Consider the following 13,003-nt stretch of genomic DNA (forward strand, 5'->3'; position numbering starts at 1 on the left):
TGCTTAACCTGCGCAATGACCCTGCCACTTGTCATCTTTATCCCTGTACCCCAGATCTTCCTCCACGCCACCTACTCCCCCTCCGGCGCATGCGGTTACGCCTGGCATCGAGCGGCATCGGCGACTCGGGAAGGCGATCAGTAAACCTTATATGGGAAAGTATAAGTCAAGAGTGCTGCTTAGTCGTCTGTTAAAAGCAGAGTGATCTCCTAAGTTTCTACGAGAGGCTTTTTGACGGTGCCCTGCTGCTTTGTCAGTGCAGCACATGCTGCAGGCACTGGCATCCCCTATTGCCTTCCAGGTCATTGGCCAGGCCCAGCAGGAGGCGAATTTCCAGCCCATGACACGTCACTGGTTCACAGCTGGATCCGTAACAAGGTATCATAGCAAATGAGTCGGTAAAACATCACTCGGCCGAAGAGCGTGAAAAAGCGTCATGATATCATTTCTAGTTTCGTGTTCGGGAAGGAGAACGAGATCTAGTGACGGAGCGCTGTTATTCCTCAACCGTGCCCCCTTCACTTGTCCACTGCCTCCTGTTCCCCCCCACCCTAAACCGGCACCCGAGGCTGCGGTCGAGATAAGTCAAGCTAACGTAAGGAGGCAATAATTAAACATCTCGTGACGCTGGGCCAAGTGGCTCATAGGTGTTGCACTAGTTACATGAGGCCGCTGTGACATACTGTCCCATCCTTAAATGTAGACGTCCTCATCACACGAGACTGGCGAGCGGTCGGGTCGCGTCACATCGGGCTTGTTTCGCTACATTGCGCTAATAGCCATGATCGGAAACGATGTACTACAGCTGCTGTGTGTGTGGTGTTTGGAGTGTGTATGGGAATGGCTTACTCGGCTGAATTTAAACAATTCTGGTTTAATCCTCTATTTAAGTGTTTTTTCTTTTTTTTTTAAATGTGTTACAGTTTATATTGAACAAAATTGGCATAATTGGCAAGTCTGGTAAATATCAAATAGTAAAAGTATAGACACCAAATAAGCCATTTTAAGTATTTTCATCTAAAGCTCAAACACAATAATGAGAAGTTTGGCTCGAATATCAAATAACACTTCAAACCATCTTCATGTGTGCCATTATGCTGAAGAGATTTACAGTTCTCAAGGATTTTGCTTGCGTGTGTATGTGTTAGTGATTCCACCACTGATAGCAAATAAGAGAAAATGCGCTGACAAGCTCAGAAAAGCAAACAAAACAGTTCAGTGCAATATGCATGGACAACAAATTCTCAGGGCATTGAAGTGATCGCAATCTCCGGCCTTCCTGAGTGGAGTTTGCATGTTCTCCCCGTGCCTGTTGGGTGTACCCCGCCTACTGCCCGAAGTGAATGAATGAATACTATTCTGGTTGTCTTGAAAGACGTCTCAACTTTTATCCCACCAAGCTTCATCAGTTCATGCAAAAAGACTTAGAACAGTCCTAGTCTGAGTTGGTGTGGAAATCGACGAAATTATTCATTTGATTTTAGCACTAGGATTGGATCGAAATATACTCAAATATTTGACTGCATTCATTGTATTCCACATGGAACTACTGGCTTTACATAATCTTGAGATGAAAAAAGTGTTTATTTCGGACGTAAATAAACTACTCCATGTATTTCACAGTAAAATGCATTGCACTCTGGTGTTGAACCTTTGAATTGTGTGACGGCTGCAAAGCAGAATGGACAAACACCATCTCGCCTGCTTAAAAAGAACCACAATGGAGACCTTGGATCTAAATGTCACGGTTTCATAACGGATACACTGACATTTGTCTGATGGGATTTAGCCATGGGTTAATACAGCCATCATTGATGTCCATCTTACACTCTCGGTCTGTGAAGTCTATCGCACCGTTTTTCTTTTTAGGGCCCTCACAGAAGTTTCTTTCAAAGGAGCGAATTGAAAGCCAATTATTTCATCATTGGGGAAGGAAGGGAAAAAATAGGTTTGATATATTGCTTTGTTTTATATGATGCTAATAGTGTGCCTCAGGAGCTCCTTTTTAACTAACTGGCTAAAAAGCACATTCAAATCAGAAGAATGTAAATCTAATCAATTGTCCGCTCTCTTTTATTTATTTATTTATTTTTCAATGAAAACGCATTTGGAAAAAGTCACGGTATAATGAGGAATTTAAATTGGAAAACGAAAAGCTTTTTTTATGATCATAAATGCCAGGGTGAGGTGGCGATTCGCCATCCGTGAATTATCCTTTCATATCCGTTTTTTTTTTTTTAATCGTCAACTACAGCTTTGGCACGTCTTTTAATGAAGGCAGACTTCTGAGAACTGTCAAAAAACAAAGAAATGACGCTTCCCTTTGACATTGTTTTATATTTTACTGCCTTTACAGGGGGTCATTAGGTGAATGCATCATTTAAAAACAAAGGTCTTCAATCAGCTTCCATACTGCTCTCCTGTGAGTGTGTGTGCGTGTTTGTATGTGTGTGTATGCAGGTAGCAAAGGCTGTTTACTTGACTCGAAAGAAGAAGACTTTCTCCCCTTTTTTTTTTTTTTTTTTTTTTTGGACAACACAAGAGAAAACCTCCACCCCCGCCCTCCAAGTTGCCGTGGCGCGACCCAGTGTCTGCTGCTTTCTTGGGCTCAGGAGGTTTCTTGAGGGAGAGCAGAATGGAAGTTGAGCATCTTGCTGTGATCCAAAGAAAGTGTGCCAAATTCTATCAACACTGGATTAGCACACGACATTTGTGTTTGATCAGCGGAAGAAAACGGTGAGGGGTGGAGGGAATAAAGCTGTTTCCTAGGAGCATAAAAATGGAATTTTATCAAAGCATTGCTGTTCAGTCCCATGTCAACGGATGCTATGAGCCCCCTTTTTGTTTGGCAGGAAAATTGTATGTTTTAACTTGTTTTATTGTATAAATCCGACAAAAAGCTATTTTTCTAATTGTAAACTATACACAAAAGCTATGGTGGTCCGTTTCTCACTAACAACCTCAATTTAGGTATTTTGTGATCAGGAAAATGAAAAAAGTGACCATTTTCTATTTTATCCATTCATTTCGGAGGAATAATTAAATAACTAATGCCTTCAGAGACACGCAGATTAATGAGGAATATGGCCACTCCCCTTCTTCTCCCTACATGCCTTGATGGAAGTCACTTGAGGGATCGATCACAGTTTGGTCATTAGAAATCTTTATACAGACATCGCTTATGTCAGAATTACAGGGACCATCAGACTCAAATGTATGTATGTGGATATCTCGACATAGGCCCACTTGAACCTCTAAAAACCTCTTAAAACTATTAGCCTTTCCATTGCTGACTTAAAAAGCAAAAAATGAACAGCAAACCAAAGTGTCATTTCTGTCACGTCTATTTGCTTTCAGAAGTCAACATACGCAAACAATGCATCCCGAGAGGCTTTTTGCAAGCTCACGGCGTCAGCAAACATGGTCGGTGGTGAATTTTGGTGGCAATGAATCACCATTTCAGACACAAGGTGACAACAGAATGTGACAAACCAAGCCAGGAACCAATGTGAATTAGAAAGCTTGCCTGTCTGCCTCCGGTGACGTAGTCTGGCTGAGATGGAAAAAAAAAAGGAAGCAAGCTCAAATAGTGGCTGGAAAAGTTTGTCGTACATCTGATCTCTAAAGAAAAAAGCGCTTAAATCACTTCAAATTATTTTGGTGGTGAAATTTGAGATCATTTTTACACCTATTAGTGACAACCTTCAACCTTTCACCATTGTAAAACCTTAAACAGTTTAAACGTGAACACACTTATATTAAATCAAAAAGTGCAACGGGAACTCTACCTTTCTTAACGCCTTCTCTCGGAATAATTGTCACCAAAAAGACGGTAAATGCACAGAATTATTTCTTGGGTGGATTTCCGAACTGTGAAGGACTAAGAAAGAAGCGGCAGTGCAAATGCTTTCTACGCAATTGTTTAATTGGCGAGTTATTGTATTTCATACACGTGGCAGCATGTTCACTTTTAAAATCAACCAATGGCTGTTGGGCCAATGTTGACATTTGGAGCAAACTCCCTGCTGACTTAATCACGACAGATATTGCGTGTCATTTTGTGCGCCGCGCTCAGACCCGGGCTGATGGCAGGGCTCATAATTCACCACCGCTGTGAGGTGGGACTCGTGGGAGGTCACACGTCTCCCCGTTCTCTCTCGAGGTCACAAGCTTCATTCTGTCTCCGTGCCTTCCCATCCCGCTGAGCCAGCCAGTGTAAACACAAACAGCAGTGACGCAAAGAGGTCTTGAATGCACCAGAGATTCTGAGCAAAGCGACAAACAAGCCATCTGCTTAATCATAAAGGCGATCATTAGGTCAGACAAGTGTGTTATCGTGAAACCCCCAAACTCTGTTTCCTGATGCTGGTTGACTTCCAAGCTGTAATTTGCAAATAATTTCCTAATGAGAAATAACGTACAGTGATTATACCATAGTCCCGTATATTATTCATTGGCTGGTAGAATTTAATTACTCAACCACTCAAGAGCAGTACCTTGACTTTCATGGTTAATACACAAGCTCACAAGTTAGTTTTCATGTATGTTAGATTGGCTCCCGCTCCATTTTGACATTCAAGGTTTTATTTGGATTGGGAAAAGAATATAATTGTTTTTTAGCCACCCTAAAAAATCTCCCAAAAACATTTTCCAAGAAAAACAGGCCAAGGGAGGGACAAAACAAACAAAGTAAACAAATCAGAAAACAACAAAAATACACCGTATATCATTTTTCAAATATTTTAAAATATTGCTTATTTTTCAAATCAGCGGACATGCATGGGTTTAGCATCATCCTATTTTGCAGACTTAGTCATACTGTACTAAAGTGGGGCTATACCCGTAAAAGAGAAAAAATAATATATTTTAGAATAAGAAAAAAAAAAGCTGGAAGGTGAAGGAAAATAAATTAAGTAACTAATCAAATAAATAAAGAAAAATGCTAAATAAACAATCTGACATATTTGTTTGACTATTTATTTTCATTTAATAATTGGCTTGTAAAATTGGTTTGAACTAAAAGAGGGATTAACTTGTTTGTTCGTTTGTTTGTTTTAAAAATAATTAATATAACATCCACACACTTCAAGCTCCAAAATTGGTCACACGTCCCGCCCCCCGGAACCTCAGGTCCAATGAGCTGGTCCCCCATCAGTCCCAGCCCCTTTTGCCGCCTTGACCAATCAGAGGCCAATAATTCACTTACTTAGCCAATCGAGGTCTTCCATTCGCATGAGAAAAAATGGCGGCGCCCGTCAGAAGGACTGTCAAAAGACTTTTGCAACAGTAAGTCAGATTTTCTGCTTTAAGATGCTTTTGCTTTCATTACCGCTTGCAGAATGTGCCCCTGTGACCTTGTTCAACCAACCGTGGGGCATATTTTGCATGTTTTGTAGCCGATCGACTGTATAGCACCAAGAAGTACATCAGAGTTTGGATTGCTTCATTTGTTTACTTACCCTGTTGTATAAAATACCAGAAAGGTGCATTCTGTGCAAATTGACATTTGATGCAATCTATTTGGTTATCTGTCTCAGATGTGATGATTTGGCTTTTGCTTTTGTTATATCTATAGTCACAGTTATATTAAATAACTAATTTCCCATTTGCATCAGATGTCAGTCAGGCTATGGTCCTTAAAAGTAGCCTCAGAAAGTTAGATTTAAAATGTACCTCACGTGAAATTAAAAAGCTTTGCAGTCCATTGCCTCCACATTGTAGAATGCACTTCCTGCACAGTAAATCCCTTTGGGAAACTTTAAACAAAATGAAGAAACCATGCAGTTCATAATGTTTTTAAGATGATTCAGGAATGCAAGATCTGCTGTCATGCATGGATAAATGTACAATTATATGTGATAGTATATGTAGAAATGGGCTGCATGGTGGGGCACTGCTTAACATGTTGCCTCACAGTTTAGGGGTGCAGGGTTCAATTCTGGCTCCGGCCTTCTTGTGTGGAGTTTGCATGTTCTCCCTGTGCTTGCGTGGCTTTCCTCAGGGTACTCTAGTTTCCTCCTACAACCCCAAAACATTCAAGGTAGGCTGATTGAGTACTCCAAATTGCCCGTAGGTGTGAGTGTGAATGGTTGTTTGTGTGCCCTGCGATTGGCTGGCAACCAGTTCAGGCTGCCTCCTGACTCTGTATTTCACATTAGCGATTACCATTAGCTCTCCATATTCTTATGTTCTCTTTAGCTGCTCAGTGTTGCATGCTTTACGACTTCCCATCTGCCTTAACTTTTTGTGCTAATTTAGAAGTGTTACTTATTCGCTGCCACAGAGACGAGCGGCGCACATCTGACTCGTTTGATAGAGAAATCATGGTGAGGGACCATCCTGTTCCACTTTAGTCCTGAAGATGGGTTATCAGTTGGCCCCAATGCAAGTGGACTGTAATTGTGAAAAAGGTAAAAATAAATATTTTTTTTCTGTGAAGGATGGGCATTTATCAAGACTTTGATTGCCTAATGATTGAGTTTACAAGTGCTTTTTTTAGAGTCCTGAAAATACTTAGCAAAGGGTTTTTTTTCCTCCCTCTGATCGTTTTTTGGCAAATTAAATGCTCTGTAGACGAATGTTCAAAATGCTATTGCAACACCAATTCACAAAACACTGAATGTTCAGAACTACTGTTTCCAAGTTAGTGCTGTATTGAACAGAGTAATGACGTCCGCTCAAGTTATGCACCTTTTTCCAAGTAGTGCTTTCCATTTCATTTGAATGGCAAATGATCGACAATTAATTCCACACAAACGAAATAATTTCACAAATCACTTTTTGTGTAGCCGCACTGTTATTCGGGTTCTCACCAAATTTCAATGGCTTGTGTGGCTTTTGCATAATTCTTCTTACTAAAACCCCAACAAAATGTCTCTCGCGTTTGCTTTTAACACTTGGCGGAGGTAATAAATGTAATAGGTACAGTTTATAGCCTCAACAAAGGGTCACGTCTTTCTAATTGGATCCGTTGTGACTTGAGGGAATCGGCGTCTACGAGGGTAAATGCTCAGACGGCCGAGACCCGAAGAGGAATGTGCGCGCTTGTTGTTTTGTTTTATGAACAGCCCAGATCCGCCCTCGCTTTGCCTCGACACTGGCGGCAGACTGCTCTTTGTCACCAACACCCTCGCGTCAAAGATGCAACGGCATCCTGGGAGGAAAAGCGTTGGCTGCCGCTATGAAGTCGACAAGTGATGAAAGTAGCCTGGAGCTTGTCAATTAAGAGAGCCAAGGCCTGGACCTTATAAGTTAATGGGCAGTTTCCCCTCTAGGGGCCTGCTAGGGCTTTATAGCGATGCTTAAAAAAAGCTCGTGCGTAATGCAGCCCTATAACGTTTTCAATTAAGTGACGTGAAGCGGTGGCCCGCGCTTGCTCGAATACTTTTCATTGCATTGATCAGGATGGGACGCTTTCCAATCCCCACAGTCGTTTTTAAAGTGGCCCCTACTGTACGGAACTGTATTTTGATGCTACCTATAAGTGGGTGTCGCAGAGTCACTGGTGATAAAATATTACAGTATTTTGTAATCAATATTGGGATACAGTGATTATGGCCGGGCGATAGATCAATATAATGTATATCATAATATAGACCTGATCAATATCAATATTTTATGATTTAATTTCACAATAACATTCGGAAGACCTAATGTAACAGTGTACATCTTTACACAGTGTCACTTGTCAAACATCCCAAAATTTGTCTTCTGGTTTAACTTTTGAGTTGGCATATGTCACAGTAAATACCATCATATAGTTTTTCTTTTTCCTCTTCTTCCTACTCTAAAACATTGACATGTAAGAGATAAACTGGCAGTCACTTGTGATCTGTACCATGAAAGATGTGTTTCACAATATCAATATTTTGTTCCAGCCCTCGGACTTCCCGAGTATATTCGTATATCCTTGAATACTTTTAACACTAGAATCACATATATTTGCGTGAGATTTATTTGTATAGCAGAGAGGGGGGAAATCCTCGATGAAAATCCCCTCACTCATCTGGTGTCGTCTGCGCTTTGGCTTCCGGTAAAAAAATAAATGAGTGTTTGAATAAACACCCGTGTGTTGACACCTCATTTCCTCATTGATTGGCGCTGGAAGCCGAGAGCTCGAAGTGTGTTTGTGGGTGTGTGGCCATAATCCAATCAGGTGGGAAAACAACCAGTGGGAATGTTTAAGCAACTTCTTCAGCCACTTTATCCTTTGCTTAATCTTTAGTTTGGAATGTATCGACACGTTTCTTGACTTTTAGAGATTTTTCACTGCCTTTAATCTCGTTCCAAGTTGTGCTGCAACATGTCAGGCAGCATGCAAGTTTGCTCAGTAGGTTCCAATAATCGTGATTCGTCACTTTGTACTGTTCGTATGTGTTCGAGGTCCATGTATGTTCACACAACTGTTGTTTGAAGACTTAAAATGTATATGCTAATTTCTGTTAGCTCCTTCCTCTGATGTTTTGCATTAGGTGTTAGTATTAAGCGAGTGGGTTTGTTTTTATTTGTGTGTTGGAAGAGTGTATATTTAGCTACCATTGTTTAAATATACATTGTTTAATCGTCTTTGGTTGTATGGATCAGTTACAGTAAACTTCAAATGGGACAAATAATATTGAAGCAAGCACACTTGGCCTCTTGCAAGAAAGAGGCGCTAATACTTTAAGCAGCATGCTTAAAGCGTGTGGGAGTAGTAAAACTAAATTTTAGAAAAAAATCTTTTAAATCACAGATTCCCACCTATTGTGGATGGGTTTGGAATGTATTCCCTGTAATAAACAGTGATTCACTGTTTTAGGCATTGCATCATAATCAAATGTAACTCTTTTTTATTGACTATCATGGATGGCTCACCCACCAAGCCTTTTTTTTTTTTTTGTTAACGCCTCCATTTTCAAGGCAATGCATCAATAAATGGCTCTATTACCTGCTGTTGACGCAGCTAAGCTTGCCTTTGAAATGTGTTACAGAGCATTAAGTTAACACATGTTGCTATGCAAAAACAAACTCTGGCAACTGGTGTGGGGGGGCCAGCTGAGTAAACTTGCTGGATGGAGGCTAGGGGTGGGTGGGCAGTGAGAGGGAAGAGGCCCCACACTACACTTGTCCCGACGAAAGGTGGATCCATGCGGCCAACAGATGGATCCGTTAGCCCGTGTCCCCCGGAGGCAAGAAAACAACCCAAGCAAGTGTCTCAGCTCCAGCACAGAAGCCTTTGATCAAAAGCACATCTTCAGCCGCCGACGGGTTGGGGAAAAAAAAAAAAGTAGAGAAAGAGACTTTTCGGACCCTCAGAGTGCACATCTGTATAAACAGAATCAGGGAGGAATGTGTGAACAATGCAACAAAAGAATTTTGTTCTTGGCTAATAGGTCATATACATTTGGGAACTTAGTATTTAATGAAGAGACATGGAGTTTTCTTTGTTTTTAAAGATAGTAAGCTGAGAACGTGTGTTTTTGCTCTTTACAGATGTGAAGTAAAAAGTCTGTTGGAATTTTCATCTTAAGTTTTAGGAGATGGAATTACATACAGCTGAACTTCTATCAAGTTTTTTAAGACAAGACCATTTTTTTCCTGTTTTAGATAAAGATAAAACAAAATAAAAAAAACTTATTACGTGTAACAACAAAACACTGTCTTTACTGAGGAAGTTATTTGAATGTATTTTGTCAACTGTTAATCATCGTGAAATAGAAAAGCATGTATATTAATAAGTGATGATTTCTATTTGCTTTATTGTCAATTTCTTCACATGCCAAGACACAAAGAAATCGAAATTACGTTCCGATTTGCTGCCATCAAATATAAAAGTTCTTATTAGGTGCTGATAGCCGAGTTGCTCTAAGTATGAGTAATCATTCCTAATTGCTTCCTTAAGAATGTGTTGATATTATAGCTCTGTATCCCATGTCGTATTAATTTGCTAGCAGTTTGTTTTGTGTGTATCTGCACCAGGATATTACTTCCAGGTTTGCAGTAAGACTGATTTTTTTTTTTCTTTAAACAATTAAATAGGCCCATAATTTTGTTTCTTTTTTGGGGGGCAGTTAACCCCTCCTCTACATTCTGTTCCCGGGTATTGTGGGTGGTGTTTTGGGTGTTCTCACCCCTCTGAAGTTGGCTCATTGCCATGGTGACGATCAGTCAGTTTGAGAACGATGAGGTGTAATTTAGCAGCATTTCCTGTCTGATACGCAACACCATAATGTGTAATGGGTTTTACTTTTTTATAGAGGGGTGTTTGTTAAGCAGGCACAGCAGGGGGGGAGGTTGTACATGGTTCTCTGAGCCTTTCCACCTTTGTTTGTTTCACGTTTCCAGTGTATGCACCGATAGAGATGCTGAGGTCTTGTAGATGCCCTTCTTAGTGTGGCCCATTAGGGTCAATATGGACAGTAGTTTCCATGTCATGGTTATTGTCCATTTAAAATTTACCGAACTAATAACTACTGCACATTTGTATGTACTGTTGCCCCAAGTACTGGTACCAGCATGGTATCCTAAATTCCGGGGGGAAAAATAACCCAGGGGGGATTCTACCCTTCATTCTAGTGATTGAGATGTCAAACAGAGGGAATGATGACTTTATTATTAGCGTAGCTTTTTGCGCTAGAGTTCAAACAACACAGATGGCACTAACAAACAACTCCTATGGCACTGAAGTGGAATAGCCATGGCCCATGTTTCCCTTGGACTGTCCATCATATGTGATTAAAAAAACAACAACAACCTCAATTTCTAATTCTATTCTGATTTCTAAATGAGCTAACCAAAACAAGTTTATAAATCCAACAAATTGGCTACACTTCGGTACTGTGTCGCACATCCCAGCACATCATTGGCACGAGTCTGAGACAGACGGCGTCCTGCGAGCGCTATACTTCATTAGAAACACGTTGCACCTCCACACATTCGAAACAGCAGGGTCATCCTCTTAGCACCGGTCTTTTTTTTTTTATCGTCAACAAAGCCGTGCCTCTACATCTCTTCCCATCAGTGTCCGCTAATGATCCGCATCTCTTTACACTGTCCGATTTTTGTCACTCATTTCTCACTCCATCTCTGCATCGCTCTCTCGCTTCCACGATGTTTGTTTGGCTGCTGAGTTTTTGTTTGTTTATTGTTTCCAGATGGCAGACGCAGACTTAATTTGTGTGGCTTTCAAGTTTCCCAGAGAGCTTTTTACTACCTTGGCTCAAGCGCTTATCCTGTTTCCTCTAGCTAGGCTTTATGGTGGGCCTTTTAATACTGGAAACAACTGTCACTACCACACACTAGCAGTGTACGTCAATGAAGATCATGTTGAGAATCTTCACTTCAGTCGAGCTCCGAATGAGGGAATACTTTTCCTTCACCAGAGGGCTCTGTAAATCAGTATATTTATGTTCCTCATGCAGTACTTGGAGATTATGTGACAAACTCGTACTGTTGACTGTTTCGCTCTCATCTCCAGACCCCGCTGAGTCTCGTCTGGGCATCATTAAGCACCGCTACGTCACTTATTTACAGGAACCCAGGAGGCAGACTCACCCAGTAAACGCGGGGGAGGACCAAGCGCTTGTCCTTACTCATCGGATGCGGTTTTAAGACGATGCAGTAATAATCAAAGCTCTCAGCTATACAAAATACTTTGCCTTAAAGGGGGTTTCTCTCCTGGCCAGTGCTGAGTGATTACCCTAGCATTTGGAATTGCCTAATCCCATTTTTAGCTGCAATTTACCTCTGACTGGTCCATGGGGTGGGCTTCCCTGACCCACTCCCAAAAATCTCATGCAACCTAGATTATCCTTTTGATTTGTCCTTTTTGTACAATCATTGAGATGTCACCTCCCTATGCCCATTGGGTGTACGTAGTCGTGGTTTAGATCCATTCAAACCGAAGACACAGCCAAGAGAATCCGAGCCGAATTGCGAGGGGTTCCGGGTTCGTGTAATCAGTGGTGTTTTTTTGCTGAGCCTCCTGGCTAGCCAAGCTAATCTCATCAGGGTTTGGGCTCGACTGCCGGGGTGAGCGAGAGGACAGCCTAGCATGACCCATATCTCCGTGCCAAGACGGCTACACAACTCTGTCGCAACTGTGCAGTCACATCAGTTTACTACGAGGACGAGGCCCTCTGCCAGGGTGTTTACTACGGAACTGTCTGGCACAACAAGATAATGCCCGTGCTAATGCCCTCCAAGGACACAGCCACTCGCATTAATGATGGCCTGAAATTTCTCATCATACACAGACTCTTATCATTTGTAGAAATACAGAATTGGCTATGTTACAGTAATCAGCTTTCCTCGTCTGAGTGTACTATGTTTCTTTTTATTGAAACACACATAATTCAAAGGGGCCCTTTGCGTGCAAATTAAACAGATTTATACCCAAATAAACTATTTTATTTCTTTTCCGACCATTAAATTGAATATCAATTGAGTTGACAATCAAGATTTATGTTGATATGTGGAATTATTTTTAAATAAATCAAGTCTCTAGATAATTAAGGATAAATTGAGTGAAATATATGACAAGTGCAAACAAGTTGGCGGTCTAAAGAACGTGATCTGAGCTTTGGGAAGGTGACTTAGATCCAAACCTTATTGATCTGAGGGAATTTTGTCAACTAATACGTGCATAAGCAGTTCAGATAATGAATAGACGGATATTTGATTGTGCTACTTATTTATTTCATTATTTGATCAGCTAGTTTTTGACTGTTTTTTTTTACCTGACAGATTATTGGTCCATTAGTACTGCAACGGACCAATTTCACCTTCCAAAATAAGATCTGAATGCACCCATAGTACAGTAGTAATGTAGTAAGTGTCGTAAATGATGATGAATAATTGGTTTTAGTGATCTTTAGATTTATCTTTTCAAAACTTTTTAAACAACTACATTGGATCCAACATAAAACTTGTTATCATCCCAATTTTATTTGATATTAGCCAATTCCGAACCTTAAAAGGGACAAAAAGCCCATTCTAATTGTAAGATTCGAGCAAAATATGAATA

At 40.8% G+C, this 13,003-nt stretch overlaps 1 protein-coding gene across 1 annotated transcript in view; it reads left to right on the forward strand.

Annotated features, from left to right (window-relative positions):
* Positions 1 to 5,226: 5,226 nt before the first annotated feature.
* Positions 5,227 to 13,003, forward strand: part of clybl (citrate lyase beta like) — a 45,886-nt gene continuing 38,109 nt past the window's right edge. Inside the window, exon 1 of the mRNA XM_061287654.1 lies at positions 5,227 to 5,286. Coding sequence (XP_061143638.1) covers positions 5,243 to 5,286 — 44 coding nt within the window. The 5' untranslated portion in view covers positions 5,227 to 5,242. The remainder of the gene's footprint in view (positions 5,287 to 13,003) is intronic.

The sequence above is a fragment of the Syngnathus typhle genome, linkage group LG9 (assembly GCF_033458585.1).
Source record: "Syngnathus typhle isolate RoL2023-S1 ecotype Sweden linkage group LG9, RoL_Styp_1.0, whole genome shotgun sequence".
Classification (NCBI taxonomy): Eukaryota; Metazoa; Chordata; class Actinopteri; order Syngnathiformes; family Syngnathidae; genus Syngnathus; species Syngnathus typhle.